The sequence below is a fragment of the Cyprinodon tularosa genome, unplaced genomic scaffold (genome assembly GCF_016077235.1).
Source record: "Cyprinodon tularosa strain WSP-4 unplaced genomic scaffold, ASM1607723v1 ctg57, whole genome shotgun sequence".
Taxonomy (NCBI): domain Eukaryota; kingdom Metazoa; phylum Chordata; class Actinopteri; order Cyprinodontiformes; family Cyprinodontidae; genus Cyprinodon; species Cyprinodon tularosa.
In genome coordinates, this window is record NW_024039307.1 from 5,180 (window position 1) to 32,071 (window position 26,892).

General features: G+C 37.2%; 2 protein-coding genes across 2 annotated transcripts; both read left to right on the plus strand.

The window, feature by feature from the left end:
- Positions 1-1,687: 1,687 nt before the first annotated feature.
- exosc10 (exosome component 10) lies at positions 1,688-17,312 on the plus strand. The gene is made up of 25 exons (XM_038306000.1): positions 1,688-1,870; positions 2,958-3,094; positions 3,212-3,335; positions 3,425-3,529; positions 4,073-4,226; positions 4,321-4,429; positions 4,515-4,590; positions 6,389-6,499; positions 7,442-7,585; positions 10,843-11,033; positions 11,546-11,702; positions 11,970-12,118; positions 12,278-12,328; positions 12,436-12,547; positions 12,626-12,673; positions 12,754-12,829; positions 12,904-13,013; positions 13,803-13,895; positions 13,978-14,046; positions 14,119-14,224; positions 14,299-14,372; positions 16,527-16,701; positions 16,779-16,843; positions 16,928-17,004; positions 17,088-17,312. The coding sequence occupies exons 1-25, from the start codon at positions 1,751-1,753 to the stop codon at positions 17,116-17,118; spliced, it is 2,664 nt and encodes an 887-aa protein (XP_038161928.1). The 5' UTR covers positions 1,688-1,750; the 3' UTR covers positions 17,119-17,312.
- A 2,744-nt stretch (positions 17,313-20,056) lies between these two features.
- Positions 20,057-26,271, plus strand: srm (spermidine synthase). Its single transcript, XM_038306002.1, has 8 exons — positions 20,057-20,246; positions 20,483-20,603; positions 20,718-20,810; positions 22,324-22,477; positions 22,566-22,649; positions 23,463-23,608; positions 23,705-23,827; positions 25,308-26,271. The coding sequence occupies exons 1-8, from the start codon at positions 20,116-20,118 to the stop codon at positions 25,323-25,325; spliced, it is 870 nt and encodes a 289-aa protein (XP_038161930.1). The 5' UTR covers positions 20,057-20,115; the 3' UTR covers positions 25,326-26,271.
- The last annotated feature ends 621 nt before the right edge of the window (positions 26,272-26,892 follow it).

Below are 26,892 nucleotides of genomic sequence, written 5' to 3' on the forward strand. Positions count from 1 at the left end.
AGAGCCCTTGGGTGCCATGGTACCTATAAAACATATTATATAAAGAAAAAGCTTATAAAATGGGGGAAAATGGCTGCAGTCCTCTTAAGAGGATTTGATGTGATATTTGTATTGTTACGCATCACTATGAGAACCATTATTAAAACACATTTAATGAGTGTAATTATACATCTAATATATCCAAGATCATCTTATAGAGCTGAGTCAAGCTGTTGGCCTTACACAGCTCTCTCTTTCAACAGATCTGGGTTTGTTAGGGCTTTCGGGAAGTTCAGAGACTTTCCACTGAAACAACAGAATGACATAGAAAGCTGCTGTGAAATATTGATCTAACTAGTGTTGCAGAGATGCTTTTAAGATAATAAGAAGGAGAGGACCTTGTGAACAGATCGATTCAAATGGGAAGTGAAGAAAAGAGAGGTTTCTCCCCACACACCACAGATCATTTATAATGAGGTGGTGTGTCAATACTTGAGCTCTTCACATGCTATCGACCACTGGACCAGGACAATGGGTTGTGCGGTTAATGTTAACACAAGGAGAAATGAAAGATTTTCAGTGGTTATTTCTAAATCATAGTGTAACACTGAAAGATGGATATATTTTGCAGAGATGCTGGTGATTACATGATTGGTGCATATTGCTTCTCCCAGTGCAGCAGCTGTTCCATAGTTACCACAGTGTTATAATGTCCACACTGCCCCCTCATGGTCGTAGTATCCCGATGCACCTTTCCCAGCCAAGATCAGGCAACACAAAGAAGATGTTGCTGTGTCTGCAGTATCACTGCATTGGATGGATGCACTGTTGACCAGCGCCTGCTCCTGCAGGATTTGTGGCAAAAAGCAGTTGGATTTCTGAGCAAAACTTAGCATTTGAAAAGGCATCAGCGTATACTGATGTGAGTCAAAAAAAACATGGAAGCACTATGCAGACCCAAAATTAACTTTGGGTCAAACTATTTGAAGCCCAAAAAGCAATGTGATAGCGGCTACCTGTAAAAAATCAAAGTTTTTTGTTTCCTTCCTGTTCACTTTTTATTGGGTTCTTTTTTAATTCTGTTTCACTGCCAGGGCAAACTTTAATTGTGTGTTGACTTGTATCCGTGAAATAATGTTACTCCCTAATTTTACAGTATTCATCAATAAACTGTGAATTTTATTTTTTAATTGAATTAGCTGTACATTCCGGCCCCGTTAACTTACCTCTGTGAAGGTTTTACTAAGCATGTGTACCAAGTATGTGTGCAATTGTGCAGCACACTGCAAGTTATTTTAACCTATCATCAGTACACCGGGCACATACTGTTTTTTATATATATATTTATATATATATATATATATATATATATATATATATATATATATATATATATATATATATATATATATATATATATATATATATATATATATATATATAAATTTCCAGTTTAACTGCTGTACATAATAAGGGCTTTTTTATACAATAAACTATATTATATGTATAATATATTCTATAGTTTAACTATCATAGATAGATAGATAGATAGATAGATAGATACATAGATAGATAGATACATAGATAGATAGATAGACAGACAAGCATAAGGCTGGTAAGCCTGCTTTGAACTGGATGTTTTTTTGCATTTAGTTCTTCCACTGACAGGGGGCGCTGTAGTTCCTCAATGTCTTTTAGCTAGTCGCCGAAGAAAACAGATGCCAAAAGGGTTACTTCCTGTGATACGCATGTACACAGGAGGGATTAAATTATGAAAACCTCGAAGAAAAAGGAATCAACCAGGCGACCTCAGGAAAATAATGCAGAGGGCAACAATGAAGAGGAAAGTGAACTGTGTCCTGGTTTCAAAGACGTAGACGCCTTCGTTAAAGTAAGTCTGAATCAGAGTCTTTAGTCCTGGGAGAGAAGGCAACGTGGAGGAGCCTGTTAGCTACGAGCTAGTCACACCATAAGAAAAGCTTTAAGATGACAAACAATAAAGCATATAATGTTACCTTAAAACAAAACGTCCCCTTGCTGTGCATAATCGAGTGTAGACTAGTTGCTAATTAGCTAATGGATGTAGCATTTCCTTACTGAAGACCTCAGCTGTGTAATGGGGGGGACTCTGTAGTTTTTAAACTAAAAACTGTCGAGTAATTGAGTAATTCGTGGAAAATAAAGCTTATAAAATATCACCCTAGGTTTATTGTCATGAAAAAAATGACCTTAAGTAAACTAAATAGTCTAAGTAGCTGTGTGAAAAAATTTTTATTAATAATACACCATGTCGACATTTTTTTTGCAACTGACAAATTCAAGTTAAAATTATTATCTTTATGAGTCGCCCCTCTGGATAGAACAACTTTATATGGAAAAAAAAACATTTTTTTAATTTCTCTTGAAATTAAAATGTTGGTATAAAGCACTTAAAAATGGTTGCATTGCCAGTAAACAGCTGTTCTGGACTCAAATACAGAAGGTTTTATTACTAACCTATCAACATTAGGACTGAAACAATTCATCTGTTTAATCGATTATTAAAATCAACTAATTTATTACTCGATTAATCCTTTAATGGGGTATAGAAACTTACATAGATCAGTAATTATACCAAGATTGTAAAGAAAAATATCTATATATATGTATTTAACAACAAGGTAAATTTTCGTTGGGGCTGCAATTAAAAATTAGTTTGTAAAGCTATTAATCTGTTAATTATTTTAAAGTCTTCTGTAAGAAATCTTTTGCTATCCGGTTATTAATTGAAAAAATAATTGACAGATTAATAGCTTTACAAACTAATTTTTAATTGCAGCCCTAACCAAAATTTACCTTGTTGTTAAAAAGTACATTTTCTTAACACCATGTTCCAGAAACTACAGTAAACAGTTTATTTATTTATTTTTCCCTGTTACATTTAGTTTCTGCTGGTTTCCAGTTTTGATTCTCTAATGTTCTCTCCTTCGTCTCCACAGTATGGTTTGGGGGCTGTGTTATCAGCCACTAAAGCCTCAGCTGGTTTACCTCAGGCTGGAGACGATTATGATTTCTATCGGAGCTTTCCTGGCTTCCAGGAGTTCTGTGAGAGTCAAGGAGATAAGCTTTTGCACTGGTGAGTGTTGCTTTTATTGGACTGTGTGATATATCAATTCCATTTTTTTTTATCTAGCATTAACAAAAAGCAGTTGTCAGATTATTATTTTTTGTTTGTTTTTTGTGTCTGTGTCAGCATGAGTCAGATAATGCAGCATCATGGCTGTAGATCTCACATAAGAGACCAGAACAAACTGACTGGAGTGGAGGAGAGGTTTGACTTGGTTGTAGACTCAAACGATGTTATTCTCGAAAGAGCGGTAAGACCTGAAACTTTGCCCGGGAAACCATTTTTAACATTTAAAACATTTTCCTCAAACCAACCAAGCTCTGGTGTCCTAACTGACAGGGTATCCTCCTTGATGAAGCTGATGGGGTGAACAGGAGCCAGAATCCTGTTATGCCTGCTGGGTTTCAGCCTCCCAAAATAGTTGTTTCCAGCTGGAATCGTAAGGTAAGATCATTTAAATAGCAGTCGTCTCGTCACAGTTTTTCTTTTCTTTTTTTCAATAAGGGTTTGACCCAAATTCAGCTGTGTTTAATGTGTGGCAATCCAAACCTCTGATCCAAGGATGTTTAATGTATTCCAGGTCCAGTAAACATGAATCAAATGGCTGATCTGCCTCTCTCTTGTGCATTAAAGTTCTACAAGTCCTGCTAAAAATCTCTCTAAAGAGAGATTGATCTAAAAGTTGCCAGACATCAGCCCACATGTCCTGGAGTTTGGCACAGCCAATTTGAACATTTAAAATACTTATTTTTTTGTGGAGCATCATGCATAGGAAAGGAGGGAGGGATTGACTCGTGATTCAACCTAAAGAGCTGAAATGTGTGGGAAGGTGGTAAAGTTTTTACAAGAGGAAATGTACTCAAAGTTTGCTGATTGCTTTTCAAAATCCATCTGGTTTCACTATAAATATGTAGCGACAGCTTGCTGCATGTTGTTTAATTAAAGTTAAGAGAAATTGTAATTGGTTTATCTCTGCTAATCCTTTAGGGTTCCAGCTCTCGATCAGAAACTTTCCGACTTCTTCATGCCAAGAACGTGGCGAGGCCCCAGCTGAAATTCAAGGAGAAAGTTGACAACAGCAATACGCCTTTTGTTCCCAAGATTTTCATCAAGCCGAATGCAGTGAAGCCACTTCCATCGTGTATGTCAAGCTCTTGATCCTCATGGTATCACATCTAATCCTCACTGGTTTACATCTTTTGTCAATCTGAATGCATTTATCCCTTAAACTGTAGATTTCTCAAACAAACAAATACGTAAAGAGAGGCCTGAAGACCTCGATGTCCCTGCTGCCCTGGCTGACTTTATCCACCAGCAGAGGACTCAGGAACATGTGGAAGACATGTAAGGATTGTGTTGTTGAGTTTTTAAAAAAAACATTTTTTTTCTCTTTTTTTTTTGATGATCTAATGACTGTTGTTTTGTGCAGGTTTGCACATCCATACCAATATGAGCTGGACCACCTAACTGTACCAGAAAGCTTACTGTCTAAACCAGAGCCTCAGGTAATACCGCCACATATACCAAACATATTTTATAGCCCTAGCCCAATCTAATCTTTGTCTACCATATTATTACCCATCTTTAAATTACTGCTACTGCATAGCTTTTGGTGATGATTGTGGCTGAGCAGCTATCTGCTGCTACAGCTAAATACATCATTCTTTTAAAAAGTTCAGTATATTTTCACAGGGCTAAAACAGTTTTTATTTTTCGATACTTGGATGACATTCGTTATGACATCCATATGCAAAGTGGAACATGGTGATTTATAGCTCTGATTATGCAGGAGCTGAGCCTTTGATGCAGCTGACCTTAAGACTTAATAGGTTTAGGTATTGGTTCAGCATTTCCAGATATCATTCTTAGTGGCTTTTAGTTGCATCAATCCTTTTCTATAGCTGCTTTAAATTACAGCTCTCCTGAAAACCCAATTCAATATGCTATGTGTTTTTTTGAATTTAATTTAATTGAGGAGCCTATTTCTAAATGGAATTGGAGCCGTAACTGATCATATATTTCTATAAGGCACGATCTGCAAAATGTTGCCTTTCCTTTTATAAATTAAAACCATTTTCATCACGAAGCAGTGCCTGTATTTATGATGTACAGAGGTCTCTCATGTCTGAAGTGGCACGTTGGTCGGCTTAACTCAGAATTACTTTATAGATACTTTAATGTTATAAACTATCCTGAAAAGTAGCTGTATTAGGAAGAGAATTCCAGTAGGCACTGTGCATGACGCCCAACATTTGTTAATATTGGCAAAGTCCTAAACGGTTTCAAACAAAGTGTACTTCACTTGCTTGTATTGTGATGCCGCTCCTAATGGAAATGTGAGTAATAGGGCGTGCAGGTGGAGCATTGGTTAAGGCGTTCGACTCATGTACGGAGGCCTTACTCCTCGACACGGCCGACCCGGGTTTGAATCTGACCTGTGGTCCTTTCTCACATGTCTCTTCTCTCATACCCCCTTTCCTGACAGCCTACTGTTCAAAAAATTGGCCACCCGTGAGTAAAAACTCAAAAAAAAAAATGTTCATTTTAAAATATTAACAATTATAAGCATTAAGCAATAATTAGGCTCAGTGCAGGAGCCAGGCAGCGTCTTTGGGACTTCATCCAGACATTGTAGGACCGGCTGGTAGACTTTTTTATGTGAATCACTAATGTCATTCAAGATATTTTTCGGCTCTAACAAACATCCCGGAAGTGTGTTTTACAAACTTTCTTATGACATCTCGTTGCTATGGTTATTTTGACATGTGCTGGTGACCTCTAATACAGGTGAGAAAATACACGCGAGTCTAGGATCAATTCCAGGAAAATAAAGTTATAAAAGTTTGCAGTGAGACGTTCACGTTTTTATACATCTTACTTTTTCTGTGAGTCTAAAATTTCTGAATCTCATGTTACCATTAACTTTTAGAGTGAAGCTGCGCTCCCTTTAATGCATGAGTTCTCACAACTGGATGTTTTTGTCAATTTGCCTTACTTTGATTTTCTTTAGGTTGTTAAAAGCGTCCAGGCTAGATTTTTTCTTTAGTCTTGAGTTTTTCCACATCCCACAGGTTCTCCATCCATTTTAAATTGCTTTATGATATGCAGGATCTGATTGATCAGACCAAACTTTCATAAGGATCTCCAAGACTCTGGACCGTCTCCTACAAAGTTGAGATTTGAGGATATTAAGCTTTGTAAAAGCAATGATAATTGGTTAATTTAAGGAATTTTAATCCTCTTTTCCTGAAACGGCCCTATGAACGGATGACTTTAAAGGTAAAATGTATTTTTGTTTCCCAGATGTACAAACCCATGGCTGAGACCAAGCTATCATTTATTGACTCACTGGACGACCTGGTCACTCTTAACGAGAAGCTGTGCAGATTATCTGAATTTGCAGTGGATCTTGAGGTATGGAGATAATATTTTATCCAAATCAAAGTAAAAGAATCATAACTAAGGGCCCTGTCACACCTTGCTGCTTTAGCCAGCGTCTGCCTGACGTCCCAGAATACGCATACGCTGAACTTCCTATGTATTTTTTTGTTTTATGTTGGGCGTATACATAGCGTATTCATGAGTCCAGAACTTATGTCTAACGACAGCCTAATTTATGTATAGCGCATCGCAGCATGATGTCCATGAAGTGTCCTGAGGGAGGCAGCAATGCGCCCTGAGGCGCCCACCCAAAAAGAAAAAAGAAAGAAAGAAGGTTTGCAATTGCTGCAGATTATGTGTCATGTCTGCTAGGAAGTTTGTTGGCCGTGGGTGTGAACACAGGGAGGATGCATCCAACAACACACCTTCATGCTCACCCTATGATGGAGATAAAGTCTGAAGGAGTACAGATGTTTTCCTCCTGTGAACCCTATTTTATACCAAAACGCTGCCAATACGCCATTAAGCAGTAGCTTTAAGTCGTCAAATATATTTATATAAGTTGGGGATAAGTTCTGATAAGTTACGCATAAGTTATGCACAAGTTACTCATATGTTTTGGATAACCTAGACGCCACGCCTAATGAGTAACATACACTTAATGTATGTCAACGATCAAATAACTTAATTGTAACTTATGCCCCACGTATGGCAAACAGTGGCATACTTGGCGTGTGTCGATGTGTGCCAGCGTACTTCAGCGTGATCATAACTTACACATAACGTACCCATAACTTATCCAACGTATGCAACATTTTGCAACATTTTCCGTACGTCAGGCATACGCTGGTCTAAATCTTCAAGGTGTGACAGGGGCATAAAGATCTAGAGCATTTTTTTAAACATGCAGTTGTGCTAAAATGTATTGTTGCTTTTTTAAAGTTTTAACTCTTTCTTCTTTTTTTTTTATGACAGCACCATTCCTACAGGAGTTTTCTCGGTCTCACCTGCCTGATGCAGATCTCCACCAGAGAGGAAGACTTCATCATCGACACTCTGGAGCTCCGCAGTGAAATGTACATCCTCAACGAGGCCTTCACTGACCCCAGTATAGTAAAAGTAAAGACATAGTTCTATCAATAAATTCTTTCTTATATCCTCTTACAGTAGAAATGAATTATTGGGGGGAATAATATGTCACCTGCTTATTCTTTAAAAACTTGTCTTTTGTATAACCTAAGGAGATTTTACCATAAATGTTAAAATGCAAAAAGGGATATCAGCATTTAGTTGACTAGATACTGTTCAACCACCTGCTGGTCTGCCTGTTTGGACCAATGGGATTCAATATTATTTAGTTGACAGAAGGACAGATTAATCCATTAAGTTCTGAAACTATTAATTAAGCTTTAGCATGTTTTTTCTGTTTGCTTTTACCACTAATGTCAGGGTATTAGAGTTTTCTGCAGATACTACCTGGTGTTTGTCTTCTGGCGTGTGGACTCTTGTGCTCCTGATTCTCACCTGTGTTGTTTTAGTAGAAACTGACAGGTCTCTTGGAGGAAAACTGCATAACAATAATTAGAGCAGATTGGCCATTTATTGCATTGGTAATGGATTTTACAAATAACATTTCAAGTATTAAACCTCAGTGTTAGGAATGATCTTTCTGTTCTCTTACAACCCAGTCTCATGGGAAAATGTACCCCCACTACGTTGGTCCACACTGCAAAACGTAGTGGAGGTACATTAAAGGCCATTTTTTTGTGGTACTGTTACGTTTCTTCTACCTATACGCTTTCTATTGTTTTACGTCCTAGTCACGTGACTTTCAAGATTCCAGCTGGGAGAAGAAAAAAAATAAATATATGGCCGACATTCGCTCATTTTTTTTGTGGAAAGATTAATGACTTGAGTTTGTTTTTGCATAAAAATGAGTTTTGATTACATTTCTAGTGAGAAATGTATAGTTTGTTGCCAGAATATTTACTCAGGGAATGTACATATTCACTTGCTTGTTCGTTTCTTGCAAAGATTTTTCAAGATAATGTGAAACTAACATTGTGGTATAAACATGGCTGAGATTTCTCTAACTTTTAGTGGGAAAATCAATAATTTTAATCAGTTTCTGCATTTAAATGGGTTTTGATTACATTTATAGCGAGAAGTGTAGGGTTTATTTACATAATATTTACTTAGTGAACATACATAATCACCCGCTTGCTAGTTTTTGCTACGTTTTTCGGATCTCGTCAGGATTATGTGAAATTGCAACGTTTTGGCTGCTACCCATCGCCTAGCATTTAGCTGCCGCCCCGATTCAACATTGAATTCTTTGTGATTTAACTCCATCTGACGGATCAAACCCTCGCCACTGCGTGCGTTGCGTCTCAGGTTGATTTTCAGATCAATGCATTACGTCGTGGCACACGGGAGAAACTAATTAAACTAGTTTTAAAAAAGGATCATGGGTTAAGATCGGATGTGTTTTATTTGGAAATCTACCGAATCCTTTGTGCAATTAACTTCCTGTTTGGTGCGATCTCATTGATGGGTTTTGACCAGATTTTGACCAAAGAGGAACTAAAAAAAAACAAAAAACAATTTGAATACACAACCAGCATATCAGGAATCAGTGACAGAGAGCGACTGGGACCAGAAGTTTATTAATTTCTCCCCACTGATTTCCATTCAAAATGTTTTCGATCCCACCGGGCTCTAGGGAAGGGGCGGGCATACCGCCACCTACTGTTCATGAGTGTGTAGCAACATTGTTTTACATCTATTAAATTCTATTTTTAAATTTTGTATTCTGAAGATAAATAAATAATGCTTTCCTTAATCTATAAATATCTTTTATATTATTATATTTCCTTTTATGATCCTTTTTTTAACTAGTTTAATTAGTTTCTCCCGTATGCCACGACGTAATGCATTGATCTGAAAATCAACCTGAGACGCAACGCACGCAGTGGCGAGGGTTTGATCCGTCAGATGGAGTTAAATCACAAAGAATTCAATGTTGAATCGGGGCGGCAGCTAAATGCTAGGCGATGGGTAGCAGCCAAAACGTTGCAATTTCACATAATCCTGACGAGATCCGAAAAACCGTAGCAAAAACTAGCAAGCGGGTGATTATGTATGCTCTCTGTTATTGATTCCAGATATGCTGGTTGTGTATTTAAATTGTTTTTTATTTTTGTTTTTGTTCCTCTTTGGTCAAAATCGGGTCAAAACCCAAATGAGATCGCACCAAACAGGAAGTGAAATGCACAAAGGATCCGGTAGATTTCCAAATAAAACACATCCGATCTTAACCCATGATCCTTTTTTTAACTAATTTAATTAGTTTCTCCCGTATGCCACGACGTAATGCATTGATCTGAAAATCAACCTCAGACGCAACGCCGCAGTGGCGAGGGTTTGATCCGTCAGATGGAGTTAAATCACAAAGAATTCAATGTTGAATCGGGGCGGCAGCTAAATGCTAGGCGATGGGTAGCAGCCAAAACGTTGCAATTTCACATAATCCTGACGAGATCCGAAAAACCGTAGCAAAAACTAGCAAGCGGGTGATTATGTATGTTCACTAAGTAAATATTATGTAAATAAACCCAACACTTCTCGCTATAAATGTAATCAAAACCCATTTAAATGCAGAAACTGATTGAAATTATTGATTTTCCCACTAAAAGTTAGAGAAATATCAGCCATGTTTATACCAAAATGTTACAGTTTCACATTATCTTGAAAAATCTTTGCAAGAAACGAACAAGCAAGTGAATATGTACATTCCCTGAGTAAATATTCAACAAACTATACATTTCTCACTAGAAATGTAATCAAAACTCATTTTAATGCAAAAACAAACTCAAGTTATTAATCTTTCCACAAAAAATGAGCGAATGTCGGCCATCTATATATATTTTTTTCTTCTCCCAGCTGGAATCTTGAAAGTCACGTGACTAGGATGTAAAACAATAGAAAGCGTATAGGCAGAAGAAACGTAACAGTACCACAAAAAAATGGCCATTAATGTACCTCCACTACGTTTTGCAGTGTGGACCAATGTAGTGGGGGTACATTTTCCCATGAGACTGGGTTGTCTCTTATTTAAAGAGTAGTCAGAAGTTGTAATGGATATTTCATTAAAGATAGAGCTCTTACATTGTGTGATGTCTCTGAAAGACCAATCGTACTAAGAAGTTGGATGAAGTTGGCAGGAATTCGTTTGAAGTGTGGGAGCCAACATGACTCACACTCAGCAGGGACACCTTTGGAAGAAGTGTGCTGTGCTGCGTGGGCTCCATCTGCCAACTGAATAGCAAAAATCACCTAAATGAGAAATCATCATGTTTTGGTTTTTTCATTCCCAGGTTTTCCACGGTGCTGACTCTGACATCGAGTGGCTCCAGAGGGACTTTGGCTTGTATGTTGTCAACCTTTTCGACACCCATCAGGCAAGCCGAGCCTTGAACCTGGCCAGACATTCCCTCGACCATTTACTCAAACAGTTCTGCAACGTGAACTCCGACAAACGCTACCAGCTGGCTGACTGGAGGATTCGGTATGTTGACAAATGGGCCCATTCATTAATTTAAAGTTGTTGTTTTTTTCAGTATTATTAAGTGGCACTTTTTGCAATATTTAGCTTTGTCAAGAGGCTATCCACACCCCAGATTTGTACACATAACATGCGTGTGATTTATTGGGCTGTTATCTGAGAGTTCAGCAGAAAGTGAAGTTAAAGAAAGTATAGCCAGGCTTTTGGATTTACAATGCCTCTGGAGGAGCTGCAGAGATCCAAAGCTCAGGTTGAAAACTGTCTAGCAATTTCGTCTTTATTTAAGGAATGGCAAAAAGATGTTCAGCTTAAATCTATGGAAATAAGACAGAAAAACAAACTGTGTGCATAAGATTCAAATTTTTGCCTCAAGTAAAACACTGAAACAAGGAAAACATTTAATTTTTGGTTTGTTTCTATCAAAAGAAAATGTGAATCCTCTAGAAGCACCGTATGTTGGTGGGATTTAACATATGTAGAAAATAATGCTAAATTACAGCCTTATGTCGTCGTAGCCCCTTGCCAGAAGAGATGATCGAGTATGCTCGCGCAGACACCCACTATCTCCTTTACATCTACGACTGCATGAGGGCACAGCTGCTGGAGTCGAACCACGGGCAGCCGGGCCTGTTGCAGAGTGTCTGGAACAAAAGCAAAGACGTTTCATTGAAGGTTAGCCCACATCACACTACACTGATGCATGCATGAAAGCTTCCTCCACTTGGGATGTGAAGCAAGTAGCCAATAGGTTGTTAGATAACCGCAGGCATCGAGGGAAACATTGCAGAAGGGAGACTGTCATCATCCTTAGCTTTTTATTTTTATATATTGATTTAAGAAAATACTGAAGTGATGTAATTTGATATTCTAACTGGGAATTTGTTCTTTTATCTTTTGTCACATCTTACAATGTTCCGCCCTTTTTCCCTCTTCCAACAGAAATACATGAAGCCAATCTACACAGAGGAGTCGTATTTGGAGCTCCAGAGGAAGCAGAAAAGGTCCTTTAACACCCAGCAGCTCACCACGTTCAGGCTGCTATACGCCTGGAGGGACAAGCTGGCCAGGCAGGAAGATGAAAGCACCGGGTAGGCTGTGTGAACTCAGTGGACCTGCTGTTCTTCAAATGTCCTGCATCCTTTTTTTTAGAGCTCATGGGAATCAACTCATCTTCGCCCACTTGACTGGATTTTTTTCTCTTTTTTTTTTTTTTTCTAATCATGTTTTATGTGTTTTTTCTCCCCCAGATATGTCCTGCCCACTCATATGATGATCAAAATATCAGAAGAGCTGCCTAAGTAAGAACATCATATGTATCATTCTTAAGTATCTGTATTTATCTTTTGCTTTCCCCCCTTTTTATTTTGATGAGGTTTTTTTTAAATCTTTTGTTTTCACACCTCAGAGAGCCTCAGGGTATCATTGCTTGTTGTAACCCCGTCCCACCGCTGGTGAGGCAGCAGGTCAATGAGCTTCATTTGTTAGTGCAGCAAGGCAGGGAGATGCCACTCCTGAAGGTGAGAAATTGATGGAAGTAGTTGGAGATGTGATACTTCCATGGTGAAACTTGGATTTATTTCATTTTATTCACGCAGGCTGAGATTGCAGCTCAGAAGAAGAAAGGACTTACACCTATTAAAAAGGTCAGCTGAAGACGACTTCTACCTCGATATTTGATAACCAATATTTAGACTCATATGAATAAATGATTATCTGTATCCAGGCTGAAGTGACGTTGTTTGGTCCACATGATACGTCCAGGGGGTCCGAGATCGACCGTCCTCAGGATACAGCTGATGGTAAACCTGGCTTGAAACCTGAGAAGAAAAATTATGGGATTCAATTTTTTTTATCTATTATTTCACTTTTTTAGAAGTCCCAGTTAAAGAAGGAATCCTTTTCTCAGAGGAGGATCATAAAATGGACGTTGATGAGCAAAAAATAAGCAGCCTTTTGGCTCCAGCAAAAATTACCCTTTTCCAGGTAAATACTTGTCTTGCAAAAGTTTTCATTAACCTAAAGCTTCCGTGTTTAGTCAATGCACACATAAGATCAGTTTACTGGTACATGCTGGGCAATACTGTATTATATGATTTGAAATCGATGGAAAATCTTTGATTAAAATTCTGAAAAGTGTGGCATACATTTTTATTCAGTTCCCCTGTATCTGGATGTTGTAGAACCACCTGTAGTTGTGATTACAGCTGCAAGTTTTTTGGGTTTGTTTCTCTAAAATAAGGTTTAGGTTATAAGCCATGAGGATCGAGGTAATAATGGCTTAAATAATACATTTGAAAATACTGAATATTATTTATAGTGCATAAAAGGATTTGAGTTTCATGTTAGGAAAATGGTTTTGCATCTGGTAAATGTTTATATTTGCATATCCTCAAGCTATGAATATGTGTAGTTTGGTCATTAGAATACAATCTGCTAAATGATGGTTTGCACACAGATGAAGATCTGCTCTGCATGAACAACCAAGTTTTAAGATGATCAAACCCTCCGAAAATCAGACCCTAAGAGTAGATTTTTACCAATATTTTTTTTTTCAAATGGCTCCAGGTGTAATACGGTAGTTTAAGTCTGGTTGTCATTCATACTTCAAAAAAGTGTAATATATTTGATGGTTATATAATGATAAAATGGGAAAGATCCAAATAGAAATAGTTTGGAAGAGCTTTAAAAAAATGTTGTTTGTAAAGTTTTTTTTTCTGTTGTCTGTGTCTTTTTATGATGATTTATTTACTGAGGCTGACTTTTCTCTCTAAGGAAATGGAAACTCCGGCTGACCAAGAGTCCCTCTCCGTAGCCCAGACCAAAGCCAGGCGCATTATTGAATCTTTTGAAAATCCTTTCAGAATGGTAAAATATAAGAAAACATCAACCCACTAATTATCTGTGATTTCCATCACAGTTTATTCCTATCTTCTTTTTGAATCCTCAGTATTTACCCTCCACTGGTGTGCATGTGAACAAAAACGCTAAGTTTGACCCGTCTTCAAAAATATTTGAGGTGAGCCCTCTTTGTTTCTTTTTTTTTTTTTCTTTATTGAGTTTTCATAGCCTTACTTTCTTAACTGAACAGATCAGCAAGAGATGGAAACTGCAGAGTATCGAACAGCAGCAGAAAGAGATGGAGGTCAAGAAGAAATCAACTGAAGAAGCAAAACAACAAGCAAAGAAACTGTCAGGTAAAAATGATTGAGTTATCTATGAGGCAACCATTTTTGACAGTTCTTAAGAATTACATTTTTTTTTTCTACAGAGGAAAGAACCAAGGCTAAACAGAGCTACCAGGAGTCCCTGCGTAATATCACCACCGTACGCCAGCAAGCAGCAGTAAGCCATCCATTCTCCTGTGTTTTCCACTTTCTCTTTTCCACTCGCAGTGGTACAAGCTTGATGCAAAAGTTGAGCTGTGTTGAGCCTGGAGGAAGCACTTAAACAGTCAGCTTAACCCTCTGCTGTAGCCTCGGATTTTCTGCAGGTTTAGCCAACTTTCCAACATGGCAATACTACGACAGATAAACTATATCTGCCAGTCTGCAGCGCCCTCACAGTTGTTACTTTTTTAAATGTATCTTTCACATAAGGTGCTTTGGGAAGAGTTAAGAGCACAGCATGGGACTGGAGAGCTGAAGACTTTGTCATTGCACATTTCTTCCCCACTGTAATGAAACTGGAGCTTCTTTGCCCTCTAAAGCCACCCTGCTGTTAGATCTCTTTCTCTGGCTGTATTACATGATACCTGCTGAGTTACTCATATACATGCTTTCCTTCATGTTCTTTATTACAAATTCCGGGTAAGCTTGAATTAAAGGAGGACATGTCCTTTGACTCTTGCATGTGTTCCTCCAGGCTTTACTATTTCAGTCCTGCAGGAGTAGAAGCATGCATGAGTGTGGAATGCCAAAGTAATTGGCTCTGTGACCAATGCTGCAAAGAATCACTGCAAGTTGGCTTGTTAGTGCTCTCTAGTAGCATGGATTGTAGTCAGAAATATTGGCAGAAGCCCTGCAAAACGTAAAAGTCACCCACATGACAACTGCAGAGAAAAATTGGCTGAGATATCAGGAAATTGGCACTTTCAGATGGCTCTTTTTCAACGTGTTTTTTCTAATTAGGATTTTATATAAGGAGCTAGTTTTTTTTTTTCTTGTTTTTTTCTTCACTAGCGTTGTGTTAATGTTATGAAAGGCAGTAAACAGGCTCCAGCATCACTAATTATTCTGGTCTCCATAAAATGCTTTGCATGATCACATGAATAGAATAAGCATAAAGCTGCCACCCATATAAATACCTATTTAGCTGTGAACTTCAGAAACCAAATTTTAGAAGAAGAAAAAAAGATTTTCAAATATGAAAAGTAATTATTTTTATGGGAAAAAGCAATCTATACGAGTTGATGAATAACATAAAGACTTTTCTAAAGAAAGTGGCTTAATAGAGCCACGTAGATAAACGGGTAATACGGTTAGCCTTTGTGTTTCCCGACATCCTTTTCAAATTTCTTTTCTTCTTTTTTTTTATAGCTATCCATTGCATTCAATCAATTGATCACTTCCTTAAAATCCAAACAACTAAAAGCAGCCAAACATGACCTGAATTAATTTTATACTGATTAAGCAAACTTGAGCTCATGCTCCTCCAACTCAGTCACAAATCTAACACCCACCCCTCCTGGTTTGTAAATAACAAATCACCAGAACGATGGTTTGCTGTCTACAAGAACTCATCAGCACTCCAACCACAGATCGCTGTAGCATTAGCCGACAGAATAAACTAAGAGCCCTGAATAGGTGTAGAAACATCATCAGAAAAACTGAGCAAAAGTCTGCATGCCTCCGATTAAAATATGTTGTGTGGTTCCTATGACCCAGATAACTGTGCATTTATACATTTATATTGACCACAAATTATGAAAATGTTTATTCTGATTGTTAACATGTAAATATAGTGACTTAAGGCATAGAAATACAAAAAAACTATTGTCTGTAATACAAGATCTTAGGTCATGCTTGGTCTGCATTGGGACACTTCTAGTTGCACCACATAAATGTTTGTAAAGATATTTTCAAAACAAATGTTCTTTGTTTTTTGGGGTCATTTTTATTCATTTTTACAGAGGTATTTCTGCTTTTTTGCCTTAAAAACGTATTAAACATTCCTCATGAGGATTAATTTAGCAATAGATCTGATTTTGATACAATTGAAGACTATAAACGTGAGGACTCTAGTTATTATAACTCTAATCTTGCTGCTTCATTGGTAAATTATTCATCCTCTGTCTTTGGAAATCTTTAACTTTTTAAACAATCATTTGGTTATTGTGTTTTCCATTAACTTGACAAATGTAACAAAAATATTGGATATCAGAGCATCTGCTCATATGCAGTGAAGGTGCACACTAGTGACACCATTTAACCTAAATGATTGCTAAGGTAGACAATGCTAATGTTTTTGAGCTTTTTGCTTCTGTCAATCTAATTTCAGCAGTCAAAGGATGGTGCAAAGAAGAGGGCAAGGGAGGGCAGTGAGGTTGGAGAGGTGACTAAACAAAGTAAAAAGCTAATGAAATCAACAGAGAAAGCACAGAAGACTGAACCTCCTGCTAAAGAAAGCTTCACACCCTTTGACTATGCTCAGTCAGATCTGAAAGTTTTTGATGGTAGGCTTAACGGGTTCATCTTTGTGTTCTGTTGCAATATCCACCTCCTAATCTTTGCATCTGCTAACGCTTTACAGGCTCCAAAGCGAAGGACGACACACAGTTTGATCCAAATCGGCAAGCACAGGGCTTTAGGAAAAAGGTGAAGCTCTAGTTTTCTTAGATTTGCTAAATATATTTTCAAAAATAGATATGTTCTCCATATCTTTCATTCTTTTGTCCACAGAGGTTTCCTCAAGGTCCAAAAAACAACAGTTCTGCAGGAAACAGAAGTATGTCATACCTCAGTGGCAAATCAAACAGGTAAACATTTAGAATAGTCAAGTTTGTCCAATTCTGCACATTCAGACATCTAATGATAAATATTTTCTGTTTTATACCTACAGAGGATTCCGACATAACTGGCCCAAGAGATAAACTCTTAATTGTTCTTCTTCCTTTTAACTCATCTGGAATACATTTATTTTTCTTTTATTTTGTCCTTTATTGCAAGGGAAAATCTGTATTTCAGAATTAATAGATTTTGAAAGTTTTTCCTCCACCTGTGATGCAGCCCTGTAAATATGTGGAAGCATACAACTCTTTATTAAAGATGACTTTTAAAAGAAAAACAGTCTGTCATTTTTTGGATGTGTGTGAAGCTTAACGTGTTAATCCAAGTTAAATATTGATTATTCAATCCTTTGTTAGTAGGGTGAATGTTAATCATGTCATATTTTCTTGGGAAGATTTAATATTTTTAGGATTAAGTTGAGTTTGTTAAAAGCATTTTATAAATAAATTTTACTCACTAAAAAAGAACTAACTTCAATCTCCTTAAAATGTTTTATGCACAATGTTTAGGCAAATGACTTTGCTGATATGAACAATATAAATTGATAAATAAATCTTTCCAGATTGGAAAACCTTCCCTGTTCATTTTATTTTTACCTAATGCTTTGCTTCTTCCAGAGGAAAGATCATTTGTTTTGGTTTGGATGAACAGAGACTGCAGCTTTGAAAAAATAATTAGAGCCTAAATATGTTGCATGATTTGAAGTATAACATGTCTTATTGAACATAGCCATATATGGAACATTGGGGGAAATAGTTTTGTTTTATAGCCATTCATTGTTTTTCATTATTTACAAATCAGGCACTATTGTTAAGATTTTCGTCTATTGGTTCATATCGCAATTATTTACTTTTATTATGGCTGCCCCTTTAGTCTATAGATTTAATTGTACCCTGCAGAGATACAATACACCCTGTGCCAGATGAAGCAAAGCATCACCATATCATAACAGAGCCTCCTCCATGTTTCACAGTGAGGACTGTTCTTTTCTTGATGTGCTTCATTTTTTCCGTCTGAAAACAGATCTGATGTACCTTGGCAAAGTGTAAAATTTTTGTCTCAACTGTCTTTCAGCCTTTATCTTAAACATGTCTATAATTTTCTTTCTGATCTCCTGAGACCTAGTTCCTTTGCTTCCTCTGGTCAATGTTGAGCATGGTACACACACACACACACAGTGACTACCTATATTAAAAAAAATATCTCCCTTTCTTTCTCCAAGCTCAGGTCTTCTACCAGAGGCCTGGGAGCTTGAGGGTTTTGCGCTGTATCTTTGCTGTTTCTAGAACTACACTTTTCTGGACAGAGATGTCTGATGTATTTCCAGGGATCTGCTGTCACCACTCCTCCGGTTTGGGGTCACTGCATTGAGTGCCCCATTGACCACTGATGCCTTTATCTTCCAGGTTTTCTCCAGTTCTTCTCTGAGCCCCTGATATTTCTCTAGTTTTCCGTGTTCCTTTTCCTGATATTGCAGTCACTTGGTATTGCTATGTCAACCACAACAGCTTTTCTCTGTTTTTTGTCCACCACCACAATGTCTGGTTGGTTTGCAGAGATGGCAAAAGTACTCACTTTCCGTACTTGAGTAAAAGTACAGATACTTGTGTTAAAAAATACTCTGGTAAAAGTGGAAGTACTGATTAAACTTCTTTACTCAAGTAAAAGTAACAAAGTACAGGCTTGTAAATTTACTTAAAGTATAAAAGTAAAAGTAGAAACCACTTTTTTCATGCCGTTGCCTACATTTTAAATGGATGTCTGCCAATAGGACTAGATCTCCCTTGTGTTCATTTTCGATCATCTCGTCATCCATGCTACTATGCTAACGCCACCGCCACCAAGCTGCAATGATTTGCCGCGAATGAATACCGCCGAATCTGTCGATTTATATATATATATATATATATATATATATATATATATATATATATATATATATATATATTAGTGTGTGTATATATATATATATATATTAGTGTGTGTATATATATATATATATATTAGTGTGTGTATATATTAGTATATGACCACTGACTGATTACAAGTCAAGCGTAATTAACTTTTTACGTTTGTTACATGGAAGTTATCTCTGTGACCATTGTGTGCTTTTTCTTTCATAAAACAAGGGGTACCAACTATTTGTTTTCTGTACTCTGATTTGTATTTGGATTTTGGATCTTGTCACATTGTTTCTTTGTGTAATCATATGCTTGCTAGAGACAGACATCGTGATTGGGTTATGAATGGTGAAGTATCCCTATGAGCATTGGAAGGAAATGCACTTTTCCTAAATTATAAAACAATACTTTAACACTGCTACAGCTGCAGTAAAAACGAAAAAGATCAAAAGAGAAAAGATAAAAATAGATTATAGAAACATCTTAGACTTAGACAAACTTTATCAGTCCTTCAGCTTTTATTTTTATATATATTTTTATATATATATATATATATATATATATATATATATATATATATATATATATATATATATAAATATAAATATATATAAATATAAATATAAATATAAATATAAATATAAATATATATATAAATATAAATATAAATATAAATATAAAAATAAATATAAATATAAATATAAATATAAATATAAATATAAATATAAATATAAATATAAATATATAAATATATATATATATATATATATATATATATATATATATATATATATATATAAATATAAATATATATATATATATATATATATATATATATAAATATAAATATATATATATAAATTAAATGGTGTTAAAAAAAAAAGTAAAGACTCGTTTGGAATCTAAGCCAGATGAATTGGCTCTCAGGATTTGTCGGAATTCCCATCCCTAACGTGGATATCAGGGCGGTGCCAAAGGTGCCACGTCAAGCAAACTACACGCTAGGCGGGGCATGCTGCCGTACTATTGGCCCCAACAGTTCAATTTGTTACGTCAGCCTCATCCTATTGGTCGCAAATTAAAGACAGCACGTTTGGATGTCGCTATGGGCTTTGTAGTCTCAAGTCGCTCACGTTGCTCCCCTTCTGGCGTTCCTACCTGTGGCTGTGTACAGCTGTCATGGACCACATTAAGGATGGCTGGTTTACGGAGTCCTGCGCTATGTGGCCGGGCCAGGCGATGAGCCTGCAGGTAGAGGAGGTTCTCTACCACAAGAAGTCCAAATTTCAAGATGTTATGGTTTTCAAGAGGTAAGTGTTTTAGCTTTGCATCTGTGGCTAATAGCTGTTAGCTCCAGTTAACAAGCAGTGATTGAGAAAATCATAGCTCGATCCATTTAGCCTCTATCAATCAATGAGTTTTCTTTCTCAAATGAATGAATATCGTTGATTATAAATTATGTCTTATCTTAAGCAGTTATATTTAAATCAATTCTTTAGAGAATTGCACATGAAGCCCTTCACTGTTTTTCTCTCGTATTTTCCAGTAAAACTTATGGAAACGTGTTGGTGCTGGATGGGGTAATACAGTGCACGGAGAGGGATGAGTTCGCCTATCAGGAAATGATAGCCAACCTTCCTCTATGCAGCCACCCGGGCCCCAAGAAGGTACCTCCTACTAGCAGTTGTGCAACTCAATGAATTGATATTTCACTCAGGATGATCCAGGTCTGCATGTCACGGCAGGAACCATCAACCACGAGCTCTCCTCTGTTTCTCCAGGTGCTGATCATCGGTGGGGGAGACGGGGGCGTGTTGAGGGAGGTGGTGAAGCATCCTCTGGTGGAGTCTGTGGTTCTCTGTGAGATAGATGAGGTGAGTCCAAGAGGATGGACATCTTTGACACTTTACAGTCCTGAGTTTCATACTGTAAAAGAGCTACTCTGTTTAAAATGTAAATCCCTTTATTGTCCCACAATGGGGAAATTAACTCTGCATTTAACCCATTGCCTTGGGGAGCAGTGGGCTGCCATTGTGTGGTGCCCAGGGAGCAGTGTGGGGTTAAGGGTCTTGCTCAGGGACCCAGAGTGCAGGCCGTGGGGATTAAACTGGGTACTTGCAACCTTCTCAGAGCACAAACACACTGCTATAACCCTCTAGGCCAGGGATCGGCAACCCAAACTGCTCAAAGAGCCGTATTGGACCAAAAAGAATAAAAAATCTTTCTGGAGCCGCAAAAATGTAAAAGTCTTATATAAGCCTCGTAAGGCAACACTGGCTCTAAAGCCTGTGGGCTTACCGTAAGCATTCATGATTAAATGTTGATCCTGCGGCAAATGTCACAGCATGAGGAGCAGTGAACACTCTCACAGTTTTGTTGCATTGATGAAATTATGGAAACACGATAAATGAATCCTTCTATGGTGGACGTGTTTCTGTTGGGAGGAGTTGATTGAGTCATTGGGAACCAAGCAGGAACTGACATCCATCAGAACATCCATCCCTGCATCAGAGCTCTACCTGTTTGATCTGTGGATGTTTTTCCATCCTTGCAACAAAACTATGTAGCATCAGTAGTGGAGTTTGGAGATGTAATCCACTTCTTAAATCTATCTTTGTGCTCCTCTAATTTACCCAGAAGTTCTGCATTCGCACTTTTTCTCTCACTCCCAGATTGATGGTTGGCTGGATATTTAGTCTTCTCTGGAAATGCCTTTCCAAATGTTTTTTGTTTTTTTTTGACAACCTCTCATTACAAAGCAAAAATGCAGGCAATCCTTCCACATTAATAATGAAAGCAAATGATTCGCTCTATTTTTTGAATCCTCTTTTCTCATCAGCTACCTTCCTTTTTTCCCTTCGGGATCCATGGTCCGAGACGCACCTGCAGCTTTGCTGGCCTGTCACCGCGCCGCACTGGTTGAAAGTTATGACCACTGATCTCCATGGCTATGACGCAAATTATTGTATAAATGTATTTATAATACAAATGTTTACAGCATTGGAAAACATAATTTTTCTTTGACCTCCTGCACACCATATTAAAACAAAAACAAAAAAATAGATTTTGATACATTTTTTTGAAAAAGCTCCAGGGAGCCGCAAGGGGGCGCTAAAGAGCCACGTGTTGCCGACCCCTGCACTAGATAAACACTCCTCTAAGAGGTTTGAACAGGAACTATTACTCTGCAGGTAAGGCCTATAATAACTTGAGAAACTGGGAAGATCGACTCCTCAGGCCAAAAGCAAACAAAAAAATACAAAACAATTAGTCTAAGGGTAGAAAGAAGAAAGTTATCAGGAAATGTTTTAGCCTTTTTGTGAGTATCATCCACAACGAAACAATCTCTTAGAAATCTCATGGAAGCTGACCTTCTCTCCTGTGTAGGATGTCATCGAAGTATCAAAAAAGTACCTCCCAGGAATGGCCAAAGGATTTTTCAGTCCCAAGCTCACCCTCCACCTTGGCGATGGCTTTGAATTCATGAAGAAAAACCAGGATGCCTTTGACATCATTATAACCGACTCCTCAGATCCAGTCGGTGGGTGACAATTTTTCCACTTGTCTCTGTTTATGTTCCGCTTTGGCGACTATACCCTGATTTTGAGTTTGGTGCTCTTGTGTTACAGGACCTGCTGAGAGTCTGTTTAAGGAGTCGTACTATCAGCTTATGAAAGCAGCTTTGAGAAGCGGCGGCATCATTTGCTCCCAGGGTAGGTGTGTGTTTAGCCCAGCTTTTATTTAAAGTGATGACTAAAGAAAAGTTTTTCCCCATTAAGTTTTTCACGTTATCGATAATTCAAGCTATTTTAGTGAAATTAACTTCAAGATAAGCAAACATGTAAATGGGCAGTAGAAGATGTCAGTAACCATGGCATCTTTGTTTTTATGAATACAATTCTGAAGCAGTGGCATAGCTTCCCCTTTGCATCAATACCCTTTTAAACGCATCAAGTCACTTTTAAATGTCTTCTGATTAAGAGTTACTGTGCAGCTATGTGTAATTAAGTTTTAAAATAACTGTTGCTAAGACATCTTGGAATGTCTTGGGAGTTTTAAAGAAAAGCATTGCCCTTTATAGAAGAGGGGAAGGAGAAAACTGTAAGCAGTCATGTTTGCAATCTGCAGCTAATCTGGTAGATAACAGCTTTTTTTCCCGTCTACATGCAACATGCTCATGATACCATCAGGTAATATAAGACTTTCCACCCTGGACACATTGTCCCCTCACGAATACAGAGTGGAGGCAGCATGATGATGTGGAGATTGAGCTTCTTTGTAACATTCTGTTACATAATCTTAGAAAAGTACATTGGATTAGACTGAAGTTTGCGGAAATGATCGAACAAAATTAAAAAGCTTGAAATGGTTTAAGTTTTTATGCAGTCAGATTAATCTTTTATTATATCGCATTTTCCCTTTTCTGCCTTCTAATGTATTCTGACTACAGGACAGATACCATGATGTTAGCTTAGCTTTAGGCGGGGCACGCTGTCATTTCATTTCTCCTTTGTTTCATTCACCAGGAGAGTGTCAATGGCTCCATTTGGAACTGATAAAGGAGATGCAAACCTTCTGCAAGACACTTTTCCCTGTGGTGGACTATGCTTACAGCACCATCCCCACTTATCCCAGTGGCCAAATTGGATTTATGCTTTGCAGTAAAAATCCTGTAAGCATCACTCTCTGTTCCCGTTAGTCATTACTTCCTGAGTCTTTGCACAGGCTGACTTATTCTAAAATTGTTCCATAACTTATTGACTTTCAGGAAACCAACTTCAGGGAACCAGTGAAAGCCCTCACTAAAGAAGACATGGAAAGTCTGAACCTTAAGTATTACAACCCTGATATTCACAAAGCATCCTTCGTCCTCCCTGAGTTTGCCAGAAAGGTGAGTCTAAGATGGAAGTAAACAAGAAGAACAGTTGTTGACGGATTCATTTTCCTCAAATTATGCACATTTTGGGAATATTAGAAGCTTTTATGTTTTACTTGGATTTATGCAACAGATTGACTCAAACTGATGGATAATTCTAATAAAGGAAAATTATGCACGGTTTCTAAGAGATGGACTATAATCACAAACTTTCCAATCTTATTACAGATTTTCTGTTGGATTTAGAATTGGTCTTTGATTGGAGCATTCTTGCAGATAAGAACTGCAGCTCCAGTTCTGTGTTTAAACATCAAAGTTTAACCTCTGTCCCCATCTAAGGCCATGTCTCACTGCAGGGACTTGTGTGTGTTCGGGGTGATAAGCTTTACGTTTTGCCTCAGTGTTTTGCATTTTGGCCCAAAGGTTAAATATTGATCGCATCTGACCAGAGCACATTTCTCTATGTTTGCTGTGTCCTGCTTTGTGGGACGCTGCCGACTGGTCTCCTTATAGCTCCCTACAACAATTATTTTCTGCTCTTCTATAAAGAATCTAAGCAAAATTGTGAAGAGCAAGACTGATGGCTCTCTAGGCATCATATTTGTCCACCTAAGCTTTGATTCTCTGCAGCTCCTCCATAGTTACCGTGGGCCTCCAGGCTGTTTTAATGAATCCTCTCCTTGCCTGGTATCTCACTTTATATAGACGAGCATATATTGGTTTGCAAGACGTTGTCTCTATTTCATAGATTGAATGGCAATTTGTAAGATGTTAGATGTTACCTGAACCGGATTTAAACAACTTCATCTTTGACCTAAGATTGAATTACACATGACTGGGCTCCATTTAATAATTAGATAACATCTAAGAGCAATTTAGTCAAATTTACTTATAACAAGGTTTCCACAGGTCATTAAAAATCATTAAAAGTTATTAAATTATATATTTTTTTAAATTAAGGCCTTAATTTACATTGAAATTCATTAAATGGGATTATCATGGTATTTAAAATGCTTTATAAAAAAAAAAAAAAGTTTCTAAAAACTATTTAATCAGATATATTATATGGTGATATATTTGCGCGGAACTGCTTCCGGTTGATCGTGAATCCGTATGTTCGGTAAAGAAGCCTGAAGCGGAGAAAAGGCTAGAGAATGGAAAAATGCACATTTCAATAAATGTGGCTAGAAAGCGTGGAATTCATGACATATGTGTATGTATGTATGAGAGTCATGTTTACTTGTTGGTGGCATTAAAATAATTTCTAAGAGAATTAAAATAGCATTATATTAGTTACTTATTCCTGTATAAATATAATGGCATCTAACAATCAGTTTGATCTCAACATTAACAGTATTATATTTACACATTTGAAATTATATTCTATATGTGAAAAGATCTAGTATATAGATAATTTTACAAGTTGTATGTAATAAAATGCATTTCATGAATTTTATAGTTTTTTGCTACTTTTGACTGATTTAATCTTTTACAGGTACTCAGTGAAGCATGACCTGCAACGGCAGATGTACTCCTCACCTGCCTGGCCCTCAGAACACATAGAAAATAGAACAAAATTTCTATCATTGTTCCGTGATGTTTTTCAACTCCTCCACATAAGGTCAATGTCATTCAAGAGAAATCACCTGGTAGGAACCTGCTGGATCACTACCCTACCAGTGTTCCTCTCCTCCAGTCTTAAGAACTCTTTGTGTTTTTTCTTTTTCCTCTGGTTTATATCAAACTGTTTTTTTTTAAGAACCGTTTAATAGGATGAACTGACAGCTTTTATTGTGATAAAACCCTGACCTCATTCTCCAACAGTGTACTGTCTGACTCAGTATGTTACATACCCTGTTGATGTATTTTGTGTTTATTGGATTCATATCCATTTTTCTTTTGTGGAGGGGTCTGGTTTATGTTCATTGAAAAATATGCAGCATCCGTAAACTGAACTGGACATTCAGGTTGCCCATCATTCCGTAACAGAACAGACCTATAGTGCCTGATATTAGTGCTTTCATAAGGGGAAAAAATAACTATAGCATCCTACGCTGTAGCCGTAGGGCCAGTGTTTGGAAAATCTTAGAGAATTACCAGTTTGAGATAAATAGAAACTTGATGCATAGCTTTGATTGTCATAAACAAACCTTTTGATTGGGAGTTAGAATGCCACGGAAAGAAAGGTTTGTAATGAAGGTTCAGAATACAAGAAATTAAAATCTTTTAAGAATAAATTCATTATGTACTTAAATCTTGCAGAATGAGGTATTTAACCTTGATTGGATGGTTGGGTTTGTTGTAAACCAGTACTGCTATTCCACCATGCTGATGATCTCCCATGTGGAAATATTTACCTGTTGAGACGTGATCTTTGTTGAGCCAAGGAGTTGTATATGAATAATGAATTTGTTTTTATAAGATGTATGAACTGTAATAAATTAGTAACATAATCTTAACTTTGTAGTTTTTATTGTTTCCTATTGATTGATTAACTTTATTGATCTCACATTGGAGAAATTTACACAGTGGATCTGAAAGTTAAAAATTCATCTGTTGCACCATGGTGTTTTCTACATGCAGGCGGATCTAAAATAAGAATACCACGAAAAATTATTTTACTAATTCAGCTCAAAAAATTAAAAATTGTATCTATGACTCATGCTCTTTTAAAAGATATTAATGGCAAGTTGATTGGAAGAAAAAATTGTATGCTGCCTATTTACAGGCCATCTACTAATCAGAAAATATGTTACAAGCACTGTAGTTTAACAAGGGAGGAAAAGAAGACTTGAACAATAGTTAAAAGATATATATATTTTTTATAAAAGGAAACGTTTGCTGAAGGGCATTCGAAATAAAGGTCTAAGAGGTCCTATTTTTTGGTAAGAAAGCATTGGCACACTGCAGCAAACTCAGCTCAGTCTCATCTTAAGTAAACAAACAGTTGTGCTTCTGTTTGTTTACTTAAGAACACAACACTTTATGGCCTCTTTCTCTCTGAAATTAGCAGTTTAACGCAGGTTTTTCAAACACGGGTCAACCGTCTAACAATCTGCATTAGGCTCACTTCCCATTGT